At 38.6% G+C, this 14716-nt stretch overlaps 1 protein-coding gene across 2 annotated transcripts; it reads right to left on the bottom strand.

Annotated features, from left to right (window-relative positions):
* Window positions 1–392: 392 nt before the first annotated feature.
* On the bottom strand, window positions 393–14478 carry VPS37A (VPS37A subunit of ESCRT-I). 2 transcript variants are annotated; one of them, XM_083861336.1, is made up of 12 exons: window positions 14339–14478; window positions 10828–10902; window positions 9735–9849; window positions 8762–8862; window positions 7639–7855; window positions 6560–6630; window positions 4305–4432; window positions 4155–4213; window positions 3994–4062; window positions 1912–2055; window positions 1086–1166; window positions 393–895 (listed from the first exon to the last, which is right to left on the bottom strand). In XM_083861336.1, the coding sequence occupies exons 1-11, from the start codon at window positions 14461–14463 to the stop codon at window positions 1086–1088; spliced, it is 1185 nt and encodes a 394-aa protein (XP_083717462.1). In that variant the 5' UTR covers window positions 14464–14478; the 3' UTR covers window positions 393–895. The 2 variants fall into 2 exon arrangements, with proteins under 2 accessions (XP_083717462.1, XP_083717463.1); XM_083861337.1 differs by lacking the exon at window positions 14339–14478 and adding an exon at window positions 12947–13059.
* Between the last annotated feature and the right edge of the window lie 238 nt (window positions 14479–14716).

Here is a 14716-nt window from a genome sequence, read left to right as displayed (position 1 = left end):
AGTTTTTTTGCTTCTTAAAATTAGGAAAAAATAACTATTTTCCAAAGAACTTCAGAACTAGTTTTTGTAAAGTGTTTCTGAGCTCCTCACAGGATGAACATATTTATATTGCATAAAACAGAAACGGGAAGGTGACCTGATTATTATTCCTTTATGAACAAAGAAAAAGAAAATGAAATTGTTAGATGAAAATTGTGTTTAATTAGTGGTAGGTACCAAGCCACTCTTGAAATCAGTGCATCAGTGCTACTAAGCAACATACCAAATCTATGCAGATATCATTTATTCTATTTTGATTCCAATATAATTTGTTCCAACACATTCTTTGCTTAATCCCCAATCTATTTATCCAAAACGCAATACAAGCTATACTTAGTTTTCTATTATTTAGAAGTAAAAAAACTTGTTCTTTTGGCTTCAAGAAAAGACGGCTTGTGAATCCACTGTCAATCTCCATTAAGAACTTCTTTAGTTTCCAAAGTCCTATCAACACTTAAAGTCTTCCACAGATTAAGCCAAATCTATGGTTAAAGTTCAAAATACAAAAGATATGAATTATGTTTTTATAAAAATGTAAAAAGCTAGTCAAAATTACATGTTTAGATATTTAATCTCTGAATAATGGAGTATAGCAGCAGGGAACTTAAATATTATAACTATCAACAATAAATACAAGAAATTAATGCAAATATTTGCAATAGAAGGATTTTTGAGTACAATGAGAATAGAAAGAGACATTCTAATTTGTACAAAAACCATCCCAACTCTGTATACAATCTCTTCTATAAATACAACCAGATAAGATGAAATGCTTATTTGCAAATAATAGTTATTAAAAAGTGTGCTTTATTGAGTTTTTCATTCGTTCTCTTGGCAGGTGTAGTTTGCAGGAAGTCTGTAAAGACAAATTTCCATAATTAGATATTTTAATTTCTCCAGAAGTTATATTTTAAATACAAGTACAAGATGCAGAACATACTTGATTTCCACAGGAAGTGTTATTAAAACACTAAACACTGTAACAAATCCATTTGCAGTTACCAGGTGGGAACAATAAGGTAAATTGTTTAATAAACCAAGTTTACCTATAGCGGAGCATGAAATTGGCTGTGCATTGCTATTGCCTGTTGAAGTTTTTCCTCTTTGGCTCGTCTGCAGTGGCAGAGCTATGAAACAAGACACACGAGACTGAATTTTAAATGCAGATTTTTATAATTCATGCTGCACTTTTTTATAATGCATTAGCTATTTTACAGGCTCTCTTTAAAGAAAGAAAACCCGCCTGACTTACGTCCCTTCCAAGCTTCAGGTTGAACAATGGTCTACATTGATATAACATTATTCTATCCAAAATTGCTTACAAAAGAGGCTTGTTTTTAATGTTACAAAATGCATTTATTGAGCATCTTTAAGGAAAGGTACACTACTTGGTAAGTTACTTTTGTCACCGCATGAGCAAGAATGGTGGTTTTCGAACCTCAGTTACTTATTTGATGATACCATCAACAGAATTTGTTTTATAGGTTTAATAAATTAAATGTTAGGGTTGTTTAATGCAACATGTTAGTTTATGTCAACCTTCCAAATTTGAAATTTATAATGTGGCTATCTTCCCCTATTATCTATACAAGATATAGATGAAATTGGCACAAAAATATCTGCAACAACACACAAATAGAGTCTAATTAATGCAGGAGACCTTTGCACTCCCAAATTAAAAGTATGTGCCTTTGAAATGCAGATTATAGTTTAAATAGACTGAAGCCATTTAAGGATACTTTTTTCTTCCGTCAAAGCTCACTAAATCACTGTTCTGCATCACAGAACTGCTCAAAATCTTAAAAAAAGTCCTAAATTTATTCACTATGTGTTGTACATGTCTAGAAATAGAACTATTTATATATTACATACCGTTCTCTTTTCCATGAAACTGCTAAGAAAGTCATCTATCTCTGTTTTGCCTTCCAAGAAGTCTTCTGCAATAGTGTCAGACTCCTCTTCAGCTTCATGAGCAGCTACTTTAAGTCTGGCCTGCAGAGCACTTGGACTGCAACTCTAAGAAAATAAAAAGTCCAATGTAATATTAACCTGTCCATTAAAGCATACATTTCCAAGAAGACAAATGACTATATAAATATGGAATTTGTGGATAGAGCACTTTTATTACATAAAAGCCTAAGTAACCAGAGGAAGTACCATCTCCAAGTTACAGCACAGGTTGCTAAACTAGAAAGAATTCAATGGAGAAAAGTGTTTAGGTCTTGATACACAGTCATTCACACAAGTGAATAAAATTTTTCAACTTTTACCCTACACTGTAGAAAGCATCCAGCTTGGAAATCTGACAAGTTCTCAAGTGCATAATTTTTGAATAGAACTAACATTTCAAGTGTTATCAATAAATAGGGTCTACTTTTGAAAATCAGTTAACCTGAGAAGTATAAAAAGGTAAAAATGCACTTACTGTTCAGCTTTTAAATACCCTTGAAATGATTGTGGAGAAGACAGGAAAGCAGAAGGCATTTACTCGGGAAGTAGATGGGCTGCTAATCTAAATCAGTACACTCATTTTTCTGTTGTTATAAACCTCAAACCTTACTTCTGTTTATTGCATACAATTTCATTATTTTTTCTCAAATATATCTAGGCAGTTAATCAGGACATGATCCACATCCAGTAGGAGTCTGTACAGAGCCAGAACTGCAAAATTAAGGTATTTATAGATTTTAGATGCTTGGCCTAACCTTCATCTACCCCATGAAATATCTTTTATTTATGTACTTTAAAACCTTAATGTAATCAAAAATTTCCTGTTAAATTAATCTTGTACAAAATATGGAGAGTTTGCTCTAATAAAAGATGACTAAAATTCACTCACAGTACAAGTAAAATTACTTTTCTGGAAATTTGAAGGAAAGAGAGCAGGAGATACCATGCAGCACACAGCAAACATCAATACATGATATAGCATATATGGGAAAAAAGCAGAAAAATTCAGCTGCTACTCCTCAACTCTCAGCCTCCTATCCATCATTAAATTGAATCAACAAATCTAACTTAGAAAAAAAAAAAAGGAGTACAGCAGTGGGATATTATGTCTTATTCTTAAGTGGTTTCTTGCAAAAATAGGAGGTTTATCTATGTCAACTGCCTCTGCCCACTTTAAAGTCAAAGGAGGCAGTAGGAATCACAGTATTCTGATTTTCAAGTGAGGAAACAATGAACACATTTAGACCACCTATGAAATCATTTGGTTTGCCATCACAAAACTTTTTTACCTCCTTTTTATTATTTTGAATTTTGTTATTTTTGAGGGCATTCTGAAATTCAGGTACTAATTTATGCTCATTTGATAGACTGTTGCATTCTCAGGTGACGAGTCTTGCAAATGATTAAGATTTTAGTGCAGAAAGTGGTTTATTAGAATTACATCTTCTAATGAGTACCCTGGTAAACATACCAAGAAATTATTATTTTTCTCCAATTCTTTCTCAAGTAATAACTTTCTCCCCTATCTGCGCTGTAGAATGTGCAAGATTTGACAGCACATACAACGTATTGCCTGAAGTAAGCATTCCCAGTGAATTGCAGAATTCAAGTTCCTGAAGTTATTGAGCACTTTCATCTGGTACAGTTTTACAAGCTCATTATGTTAAATGAGTACCATTAATTAAACAAGCCTTCTTTAAAAATTGTTCTATTTTTAAAACTGGTTTGGACTGGGACTGTACTAAACAGCTCTAGATGTGCATCTCTCTTTTCTTCCAACTTTGCTTCTCTTGTAGCAGTAAAAAACAAAAACCCAACCAAAAACCCCATTGTTTTGCTTTCAACTTTTTGGTACATCACCCCATTTTTTTCATACTTGATGAAATACTTAATCTACTTCATATTTAATGAGAGTTTAACCAAAAATATTCTTAATGGTTAAAGATACAAATCAAAACTTCAGATTTACTGAAGTGTTCAAAGGATGACATATAGGAATTATACCTCACTAAGTTCATGCTGTCTTTGCATCTTTTTTTCAAAGGCTGCTTTCATTTGTGTGAGTTGCTCATACTGGAAGGAAGAAGAAAAAGAACATTATCACCTTGAAAAAAATCCAGATATTACCACTAATACTTCTGAAGATGATTTTACTATTCACTTACTTTATCCAACACCGCCTGTCTTTTTGCCTCGAGACTAGGCTCCAGCAGCAAGTTTTTTTCTGGAAAATAAAACCACCATTACTACTTTTTTTAAAAAAAGGATTTAGTTCACAGAACACAGGCACACATGTTAACATTTTGAGAGCTTACTTGCCAGCTCTTCAATGCTTTTCACTAACTCATCTCTATCAGAAATGACTTGCTTCAGTTGTGGAAGAGTCACAAACTGTTCCAGTAACACCTCCTCTTGCTCATTCATACTGGTCAGCTGTGATATACTGTATTCAAACAGAAGGAAAGTACAATTAAATCTAATAGGAAACACCACACATAAAGTAATTCATTTCTACCAAAGTCTGAGGCATTTTTGGGACTTTACAAATACATGACACTTGACCACAGGTAATTTTTTCCCTTTCTCCTGGATTGTGGAATCTCTTATATGCAGCAGTGATTTTAAAAAGCAACATGTTAAAAAGTACCTCCCATTTCAAGCCTTACTTTCCATAATGCTACTGTGGTGGGTTGACTGTGTCCAGCTATCAGATGCCCACTTAGCTGCTCTCTCAGTCCCCCTCAACAGGCTATGGAGGAGAATCTCAGGGGTTGTGATAAAAAAAATGAGATCACTTACCAATTACGATCACACAAAAAAACACACTCAAAAAAATTTCACTGAATTTACTGTCAATTACAGTAAGAGTTGGATAGTGAGAAAGAAAGGCAAAAACTACAACATTTCGCTCCATTTTTCCTCAAGCTCAACTTCATTCCTTCATTTCCAACACTACCTCCCCCTGCTTCCTGCTCCTTGGGGCAAGGGGGAATTGCAAGTGTAACAACCAGTCTTTAACAGTTCATGTCTGCTTCTCCTTCCTTCTCACACTTCACCACTCCTGCTCCACAGACTGCAATCAGTTCCTGGCAGGAGAGTCTACTCCAATCTGGGTAATACACGGCTGCAGTTTCCTTCAGGGTATATCAGCCTGCTCCAATATGGAATCCTTTCTGGACTGCAGTGTGGTAACTGCTGCAGCATAGTCCTCTCATGGCTACAGGGTACATTTTTAAAATACCTGTTCTACTGTGGTCTTTTCCAAAACTTCTGTAGGCTGCAGAAAATAACTGCTTTGGCACTTGGTGCACCTACTTCTCCCCCTTCTTCTCTGACCTTGGTGTTTGCAGGATTATCACACTTTCCTATTCCTCTCCTCAATCCTCACTGCCTCTGCTCTTTCTAAAATGCCTTTCAGAGGCAGTGCCTGCTTTACTTATGGACTCAGTTGTCCTGCAGTGGGTTTGCTACCAAACCAGCTGTGCCTGGCACATGGGCAGCTCCTGACCCTTTCTCACAAAGGCCACTCAAAGGCCCCCCAGCTACCAAAACCATGCCACCCATACAGAACAGAACTATTCAGAACAGCTGCAATACCACTGTCATTCAACTCAACTACCAACAAAAGAATCATGGAATTTTAAACCAGTCTTCTTGAAAGGACCAGGCTTGATTAGACTGTTTTGTTTAAACAAATTACACTTCCTGCCAAAACATCTTAACTTGCTGTTCTGCAACAAGGATGCTGCTAGAACTTAAAAGGTAAGACAGCTAACTTAACAGGGTTTTTGAAAGGTGTCAAAGGAAAAGAGAAAAAAAAAAAAACAGTTTAAAGGACAGAGTTTTGAATTGCTTAACTACAACACCACAAGAAAGATATGAGATCTGAAGAAGTTTATAGTGAACTTGTAACCTATTCTATCCCACATAAGTGACCCTGGAAGCTGTCTCATTAGATTTGAACAAGCTGCTGGGAGTAATAACTGATACAGTTTGTTTGAATAATGACAAGGTGATGAAAATATTTGTGTATAAAGTATTGAGATGTAGCAATGATTTGCACTGGGACAGTTGGCACATTTACCACCTGGATTTGTCTAACCTAGCCTCCCCTGAACGTGCTGAGCTGCTCACAAAACAGTTCACCATCTACCTTGCACTACAGTCCTTTGGAGTTTAAGAGAATGTTAACATTTGAACCAGCCTCCAGTTGTCCCATTTCCTCCTTCAAAAGTTATGCTTATTGCATTACTAGAAATTAAGTCCTTGGCAAGGCCTCAGAAAACAGCATAACACTGATAGTTAGAAAAAGTAAAAAAAAATACTCTTTTTTCTGGTGCTGAATCAAGTATTGCTCCTGCCGACAAAACCCTAAAGAAGTAGCACATTTGAATACAAAGAAGGGTTATTTTCTGATTCCAATATTTTAGTATGTGGTAGTTCTCCTAATTATAATTTCTCCAAAACCCTTTCAGTAATGTGTACAGACTTCTGACAAAAATCTGATACAGGCCAGCAGTAACTGCCTTTTAATAACTATGGAAAGTTCAGCTACCTTCTGAAATTTTACCTTAGTTCTGAGAGTTCTGGAAAGGTATCAGGAACATCAGGCATCTTGTATGTAAATCCATTCTGGCCAACCTGAATCAAAGTTTAGAAATGCTTAGTAGGTTTTTGAAGCGCAATTTCTTGATATCTAACCTGATTAATCGAAAACTGAAGATGAATATTTTCCAGCAACAAGAAAAGCAGGAAGAGCAGTAAGAAGCAGTAGAACTCATCTCTGAACAGAAAACAACTCAACCAGTGCAACAAAATGCTTGAAGATGTTTGTGGTAGCATGTAATAAAAGATGATTTAGTTTTGAAGGAAAATAATTCTGTTTTGCCACGTCCTTCATTTGAAAACAGTTGGATGTTGGATGACTGAGGAAATACACAGGAAAAGTAAAACTGAGGGAAGTGAGAACAGAGAAGGAGATTGACATTTTGATCTCCTTCATGTGGTTTTTAAAGCTTTAATCCCTCAGAAAAGAAATGCTTTAGACAAGGAAAAAACAACTGTCTCCACAGAATGTAGAAAACTTAAAATTCTACAAAGCCAGAAACGTGCCTTCCAAGCCTAAAAAACCTTTTATTTTTATAAACACGATTTGATTAAAGACTAAACATTTAGATAAAAAGTTTTATTAAAACTAAAATTCCTTCCAGAGTTCATCAGCAATAGGGAGTTTGACTATAAAAATACAAGATAAAACTCTACATATAAAGTCTTGAGATTGCACATTGCCCTCACCTAATAGGTTCTGAGCAGGAAAGAAAGAAAAAAACATTTTCTGTGGTTGGAAATACAGCTACAGCTGCATTATGGGGGAGTGCAGCTCCAACACAAAACCCCCTATTAATCAAAGATCTTTAGCATAACACTAGTTTCACTGAAACTCAGACAAACTTGTTGCTCTGATTTTAAGTTCTAAAAAAAATTCTTCATCAAAGCCAGAATGACTGTTTTGTTTCCCTAGCATCAGCAAAACAATGAAGTGCACTCACTCAAGGGCTTCCTTGAGATTTACAGCAATGCCTTGTGTGCCCTTAGGGGAACTTAGAGCCGGTGTCTGACAACTTAAGCAGCAAAACTCAGCACACAGACCTGAAGCACCGCTTCTGCTGTGGGAACAGGCAGTGGCAGATCAGCAATCAAGCCATAGGAAGGAGCAGCAGGCTTGTCTGTAGTGTAGCTTGAAGAAACTGATTCAGAAACGGGCATGGCTGCCATTGTTCTGTTTGTTTCTTGAGGTGGATATGGAGGGAGAAATGGAAACCCCTGAGGAGCAAAAGGAGGCATTCCAGCTGGTTTGTTGAAAAGGCTAAAAACAAACAAAACCACAACCATGAGCAACCAACTGCTTAAACATTTGTTATCATTTGAATTATAACTACCAGACCACATGTAAGATGTAAGAATGACTTTTCATTCATGTGGCCATGAACTTTGCATTTTCTGTTCTCAGTTACTTTCAATGTAGTAAGTCTGTCTAATACTGCAATATAGTATAGAGCTCTATTAACCTGCATTTTTGTAGAACAGCCACATATACATTTACACTCTTAATTACGATAAAACTACTTCTCAAAAATTTATGACAGAGTAATTTTAAATAGTTTCCACATGAGAAGCTGTGAGAAAAGCATCTGTGGCATCCATTACTTCTTATTTATGGTATAGCATTTACCAGCTTGGGCAACACACACAAAATTACTTCTAAATTACATGAATGATTTTTTTTTTTTTAATTCACAACTGCAGCACATCTAAACTTAGTATTACTGTCACCCAAGAGAACCACAGTTGTACTGATACAATTTGAATTTAATACAACTCTTTAAACCACACAATTTCTGCTGCACATGGTGCAACAGAAGCTGCCCTAAGCCTGGGACATTATGAACAGAATATGAAAAACACAACTGCTCAGGTCATGAGCTACAGCAAATTCCAGATTTCATCTGATAGTGTAAAAATGTCTTTTTCAAGAAAACAGATATAAAGCTACATCAAGCCTGTTGATACAGTAACTCCAATGAAATCTAGTGTCTCTTCTCATAACAATCAGGACATCAAGCATGCACATGAAATTGTGCAAGGACAGGGAATCTAATTCTTCCAATATATCCATTACTATACTCCTGTCCCTGCCCTCCTTATAATTGCTTTAGTCTCTTTTTAAAAAATTAATAGACATAGGTCCATTTGTTATGTTTAGATAACTTACTATGGAAATGATGTTGAGCTAGGAGCCAGAACCGGAGGATTCTTCCAAAACTCATCCAGTAAACTCTGAATAATTTTTCCAAGATCTGAATGCATTGTAAACTGGGAAAACACAAAAACAAAACACAATCAAGAAGATAAATGATGTCTAGAATCCAAGAATTTCAAAATTATTGAAGTGTTCAAGTGCTGAACTTGATTGTTTATTACACCCATGTGACTGCTGAAAAGCTATTTCAGACACACCAGCTAATCCAAACCATGTACATACAAGCACCAAATAAAGTGATAAAGCCACCCAGAACTGAACAGAAACTAAAAGTCTTTTGTATATTCCATTATCAGTGCAGAGTCAATGAAGTACCACACTTCTGTTGAACAACCAAAAAATCTCACTTTAGTTACCAAGTTACATTTGTACAAACAACAGGAAGAGAAAAAAATTTAAAATATCTGAGGACAAAGGAATTAACTGCATTCTGAAAGAGTCAAAACCTCCATTCACTCCGAAAAAATAACACATTCTTGTTGACAAAAGAACAGCATAATAAAATCCTGAATATTCAAGCTAAAACCTTGACGCCATTCTAATAGGATTAGGCTCGAAAGAACTATGTTACAAAACCATCTTAAAGCATCCCTCTCCTTTATTTGGAATGCACTGGAATGTAGTTGGAAGAACTGTGCAATTAATAATAACCAAAAAAAAGTGATAGTAATTTTCTAAGCCTTTGTAACTTAAAACAGTTTTAGATATATGGAATACTCAAATCAGTAATGGTATCAGTAAAAGTATAACTAGAAGGATGTGGAATACTTCTGAATTTCTGCCTTCATGTCCCCAAAATACAGTTTGGAAGAGATTAGAATCTATACTAATCTTTTTTACCAGGAGTATTAACAATAATCTAGTATGACATGTATTAAAACTGGTATTAACAAAAGATCTGTGTGAAGCCACAAATTATACGTACATTACTTATTAACGGACCGGTCACATATACTCCCTGCTTGTCCATTAAATGATGTCTCACAGGTGGGAAAACACTGATGACTGGTTTTTCCTGAGGAAACTGAGGTGGAAGCAAACTGCAAATACAAGAATAATTATTACTACAGTGTCATTCCATGATAAAGTTTGCATTAGAAGGCTTCTTATGCAAAGAAAAAGTACTATTAATTACATAAACTCACTTTTCCATGAGAACAGTTATGGAGAAATTTACAATGAATGAAGCACACAAAATGATTATTCAGTTACAAAATTAGTCCAACAGATTGGAACATCAGAATTCCAGAAAACCGAAGAGAGCATTTACTGGGCAAAAATTTAGTATAACAAAGGAGCAATGATCACAGAATATTCTGAACTGGAAGGGACCCACAAGGATCACTGAGTCCAGCTCTTAAATGCATGGCCCATACAGGCACCAAACCCATGGCCTTGGTGTTATTAGCACATGCTCTGACCAAATGATGGACAACAAAGAAGCTGTAGCATAACAACATTTTTGAATACAAGTGTTATTACTACAAATACAATGCCATGCGATCTGTAAGAATATCAGGCCAACTCTGCAGGCCAAAGTAAAACTTGTGAACAGAATACTAACAATATTTGTCAGAGCAAAAGCATCCCCCAAAGTAAATTCACAGGAAATATTACAATAAATCATTTAAGTTATGATCCAGAAGCTTCACCAGGGTAAGAGTCTGGAGTTACAGCAGACTAGTAAATTACCAGTCAAGTTTATTTTCAGTGATAGGGATCAAAGTTATCAGAAACCCTCAAGCATTTCCCCCTAATTACCTTCAACTAAAATCACAGAGTCATCTTAGGAACTGAGAATAGCAAAATATGATTTTGCGCTCAGCTGAACATCTGTATCTTGTACAGAGCCACTTCAATCACTATAATCACTAATACAAATCCAGGTTATGGCTCTTGAAATTAATTATGAGCTGGAATTCTATTGTTCTTATATTCTACTACCATTTCTTTTTTTTTTTTTTTTTTTAGAGCAATTTAAATTTTCAAGATGTGCACAGACCGCTGACTCTACTTACATGTTAATATTAATTGTCAAGTTGTTTACAGTGAATGGCAGTCGATATTCCACATCTTTCTGTATTTCTGCAATGCTGTCAAAGAAGAAATTGTTAGCATCCATTTCATGGTCATTGTAACAGCTAAAAGTCTGAAAGAAACAAGTATGACCTCAGACATTTGTACTCAGTTGAAAAGACCTGTAAGAACAAAATTGAAAATGCTGGAATGAGTTAATAGTCTTCAGCATTCTATATTGAATATTAAGATTAAAGCAAAAAAAAAAAGTTTAACATTTAAACCTCATACATCCTCACAAGCAAAGGAACTATAGTAGGAGAAATCACATTGCGCACTCTTCTGACAACAATCTGAACTTATCTTTCTCCCCTGACTTAATTTAAGACAACACATCAGTGTTTTTTTAATATACTGAATTTTATCTGATTAAACATTTACTTTGCCAAGGCATTATATCAGATTCACAACTAAGTATTGCTCTGCAACACTGCCTTTAGATCAATATGTAGAACATTTACTAGACTAGGCATTCTTCCTTAGTAGATTAGCCTAATAGTTAACAGTAGTTTTTACTATGTGCATCAAGCTCAATGCACTTGCACAAGTACTTTCAAGAAGTACTATCTGGAAAAGAGCTACTTTCAGCAATGACAGTGACATTTAAGATCCAGGCCCTCCTGAAAGCACAGATGCTGCTCCTTACAAAATCTGGTAAGGCCGAATCCAAATTTGTTTTTCCTGGAACAGGCAAATTACAGAGGGAAAAAATCTTGAAATGAGCTACATTAATAGGAACCTGACTTCAATACTTAAAGCATTTTACAATTTCTATGCACAGCAAGACTGTTTTAAAAGAGAGCATCCGAGAGAATGTGGAGGAGGTGGAGACAAAGTCTTAGCTTGGAAGTAGAATTTCTAGACAGTAAGAACATATCTAAGCCGAGAGTAAAAGACAGAAGGGCAGAAAATAAGTTTCATCTTATAATGAACCAACACAAACTGTAAATGCAGACTGATTGCTCTTCCATGTATTTTTTCTGCTTGCACATGGTAAATAATACTCTCCTCTGTCACCTAAGGCTTCCCTATACAGGGGAGAGAACACAGCTCCACTGGCAAATAATGGCAGATGGGTGTTCCCAGAAAACATCTTTTGATCCAGCTTCAGAAATGGTCCTCCATCCACTGCCAGGCACACTCCATACAAGCCCTTTCTCAAGAAGCCCAAAACATATTACCTGCAAATGTGTTTTAAGAGTAGTTTGCCAGTGTTTTGTGTCCTTCCAAAGCACTACTGAGGCATACAATTTAAGACTTCAAGACCAAGTCTTCAGGAGTTTGGGCAACAAATAAGACACTAACTCAGCTATGAATCTTGCTTTCTGCAATCCTATCTTATTTCTCTCATAGACAACTCAGTATTTGCTCTTTCCCTGTGAAATCACATGCTGCTTGAAGAAAATACCAAATATCTTCAGCACATGAGAATTCAAATCAAGGGTTCTACTGCGTTACACCACACATCACTATCTGCACCTTCTCATTCTTAACTGAAGGATTCTCCCCGGAACCTCTCATGCACATTCCTGTCCTGTAATTATCTGTCACGCTCTTCATTAGCCTGCTACAAACTCCTTCTGAGAAGGGCATATAATTATGCTCCACTCATGGGCACAAGCTCTGGAAACTGGGGAGGAAGATGAAGACAGGGAGTGAGGAACAAGAAAGCCAGATTCTCATTGAATTGTTCACATGGTTATAACCCTGCTTAGGAAAAACCTTGAACTAATAACCTTAGTTGCCCCTTCCCTAAGTGGGAATGAGTACACTGGAAAAATGATACATTCTTAACTTTGTCTAGAACAGCAAATGTAAGAAAACTCTTTTTAAATGCAAAGGTTTTATTTCAAGCTTCTAACCTATGAGGGACTGTGTAAAGGAAAGCTAGCTGCTTTTCTGAAATAAAGGTCACACATACCTGAGTTTTTATGACCTAAGACAACACAAACCAAACTTGACTAACTTAGTTAACTACATCTTACCAAGAATTTTGAGCATTTTGGTGAAGAGCGACAATGATACTCATAAATGAACGGCATTTGGGCAGTCACCCCTCACCTCAATTCTTGGATACAGCATCCATTCCCTCTCTGCCTGTGCTTGAGCTGGTGCCTTCACAAACAGTAGCAAACCATTTCAGCAGGCTGACTGACAAAAACTGATCCCCTTTTTGGAGACTTAATTCGGGATGAACCTATCTCACTGCCAGATTAAAAAAAAGTGGGTATAAACAAAAGGCCAAGTAAGGCCAGCTGAACAAAAACTTTTAAGTTAACTAAGCTCCTATACGCCCACAGGAACCTTGGCTCTGAACAGACTTAAGTTTATGCAAGCAACAATAAGAATACCATCATACATGTTTCCTGACTGTATAATTCAAAATGCTAGGAATGCAAACTATCTGCAGTTACTAAACTTGGAAATGCATTTAATATCTCTTCCACTCTTAGTGTCAGTCTGATGTGACAGGAAACATTCTCTGTCCTTTTCTGGAGTTATTTTGGAGGCAGCTACCTTTCCAGTTCTACAGAAATCCTAGGAAGCTGTATATCAGTAGAATGCTTACTTCACTGTAACTGTAACTTCAAATGTATGAAATGTGGATCTCCTTTTAAAATGTTAAGAGTTTTAAAAGACTAGGCAAAACAGGGCAGCATACTGCCAAGACAGAGTACCTCAGGATAAAGCAGAACATTTTTGCTTTAAAAACTGTGGATGTTGAACAGGAATAAACACGACTAGCCTCTTCTGATCATCTAAACAAAGCTAGTTTCTAAGAAGCAGACAGTTTTTAGCAAGTAGCACCTAACACTAGGAAAACTAGTTTGTAAAGGCAGTAGGGCTGCCAGGCTACTATGCCACTGCTGGCAGGCCACTGAGACACACAACTCCTTGGTGCTCTGTTTTAGTCTCAACTTTAATAAACTAGGCTATTACAAGCCGCTTCCAGATAAGTTTTATCCCAAGAGCTAGTCGCATCTCTTTGAAGACATTCCAACCCACTAGCAGGCTTTCCTGCTACGACAGGCAGGCCAGCGACAGGCCGACCTACGCCCGATCACCCGGCCAGGCCACACCGGAGCCAGCGGGGACGCGTCCCGACAGTCAGTTTGACTTTCAGTTTCCAAATTCTTCCTGCCAGCCCACCGGAGCCCCACATCCCCGTGTCCCCCGGCGGGGACCCCGCGGCACCGCACTCCGGCCTCGGCCTCGGGACGGCGCGGGGTTGGGCCGGCCCGGGCCGCAGCGCCGCCGGCTCGGGGGCCCTGTTTACCCACACGGCCGGAGGACCCAGCCGGGCCGGGCCGCACGGTCCCGGTGTGCGCGCGCAGGGACGCACGACACGCTACGGTCACGCTACGGACACGGCGCGGCCCGACCGCGGCCCCGGGACGGCAGACCCAGCGCGGCCCTCCCGCGGCCGCCCCCGCGCCCCCCGCGGGCACTCACGAGGCGTGCGCGGCGCGCAGGGACTCGACCTGGCGCTGGCGCTGCTGCTGGAGGCCGGTGCGCGCGGGCGGCGCGGCGGAGGCGGGGGCGGCGCCGCCCTTGGCCAGCGGGAACAGCCAGTTCATGGCGCGCGCGGCGGCACCGGAGGGGCGCGAGGGCTCCCGCGGCACCGCGCGCACCCGACCGAGCGCCCGCGCGCGCCTGCGCGCGACCGCGGCCCCGCCGCCCCTGCCCCGCCCCGGAGCCGCCGCCGGCCCGGCCGCGTCAGCGCCGCGCGACCGCCGCCCCAGCGGCCCCAGGGGCGGGGCGGGAGGGGGGGAGCGGCGGCGCGGCCGGCGATTGGCCAGAGGGGAGCGGGGGAAAGGCCGCGGCGCGCGG

The sequence above is a fragment of the Zosterops lateralis genome (assembly GCF_965231275.1).
Source record: "Zosterops lateralis genome assembly, chromosome: 5".
Classification (NCBI taxonomy): Eukaryota; Metazoa; Chordata; class Aves; order Passeriformes; family Zosteropidae; genus Zosterops; species Zosterops lateralis.
This window is presented reverse-complemented; position numbering and strand designations above follow the sequence as displayed.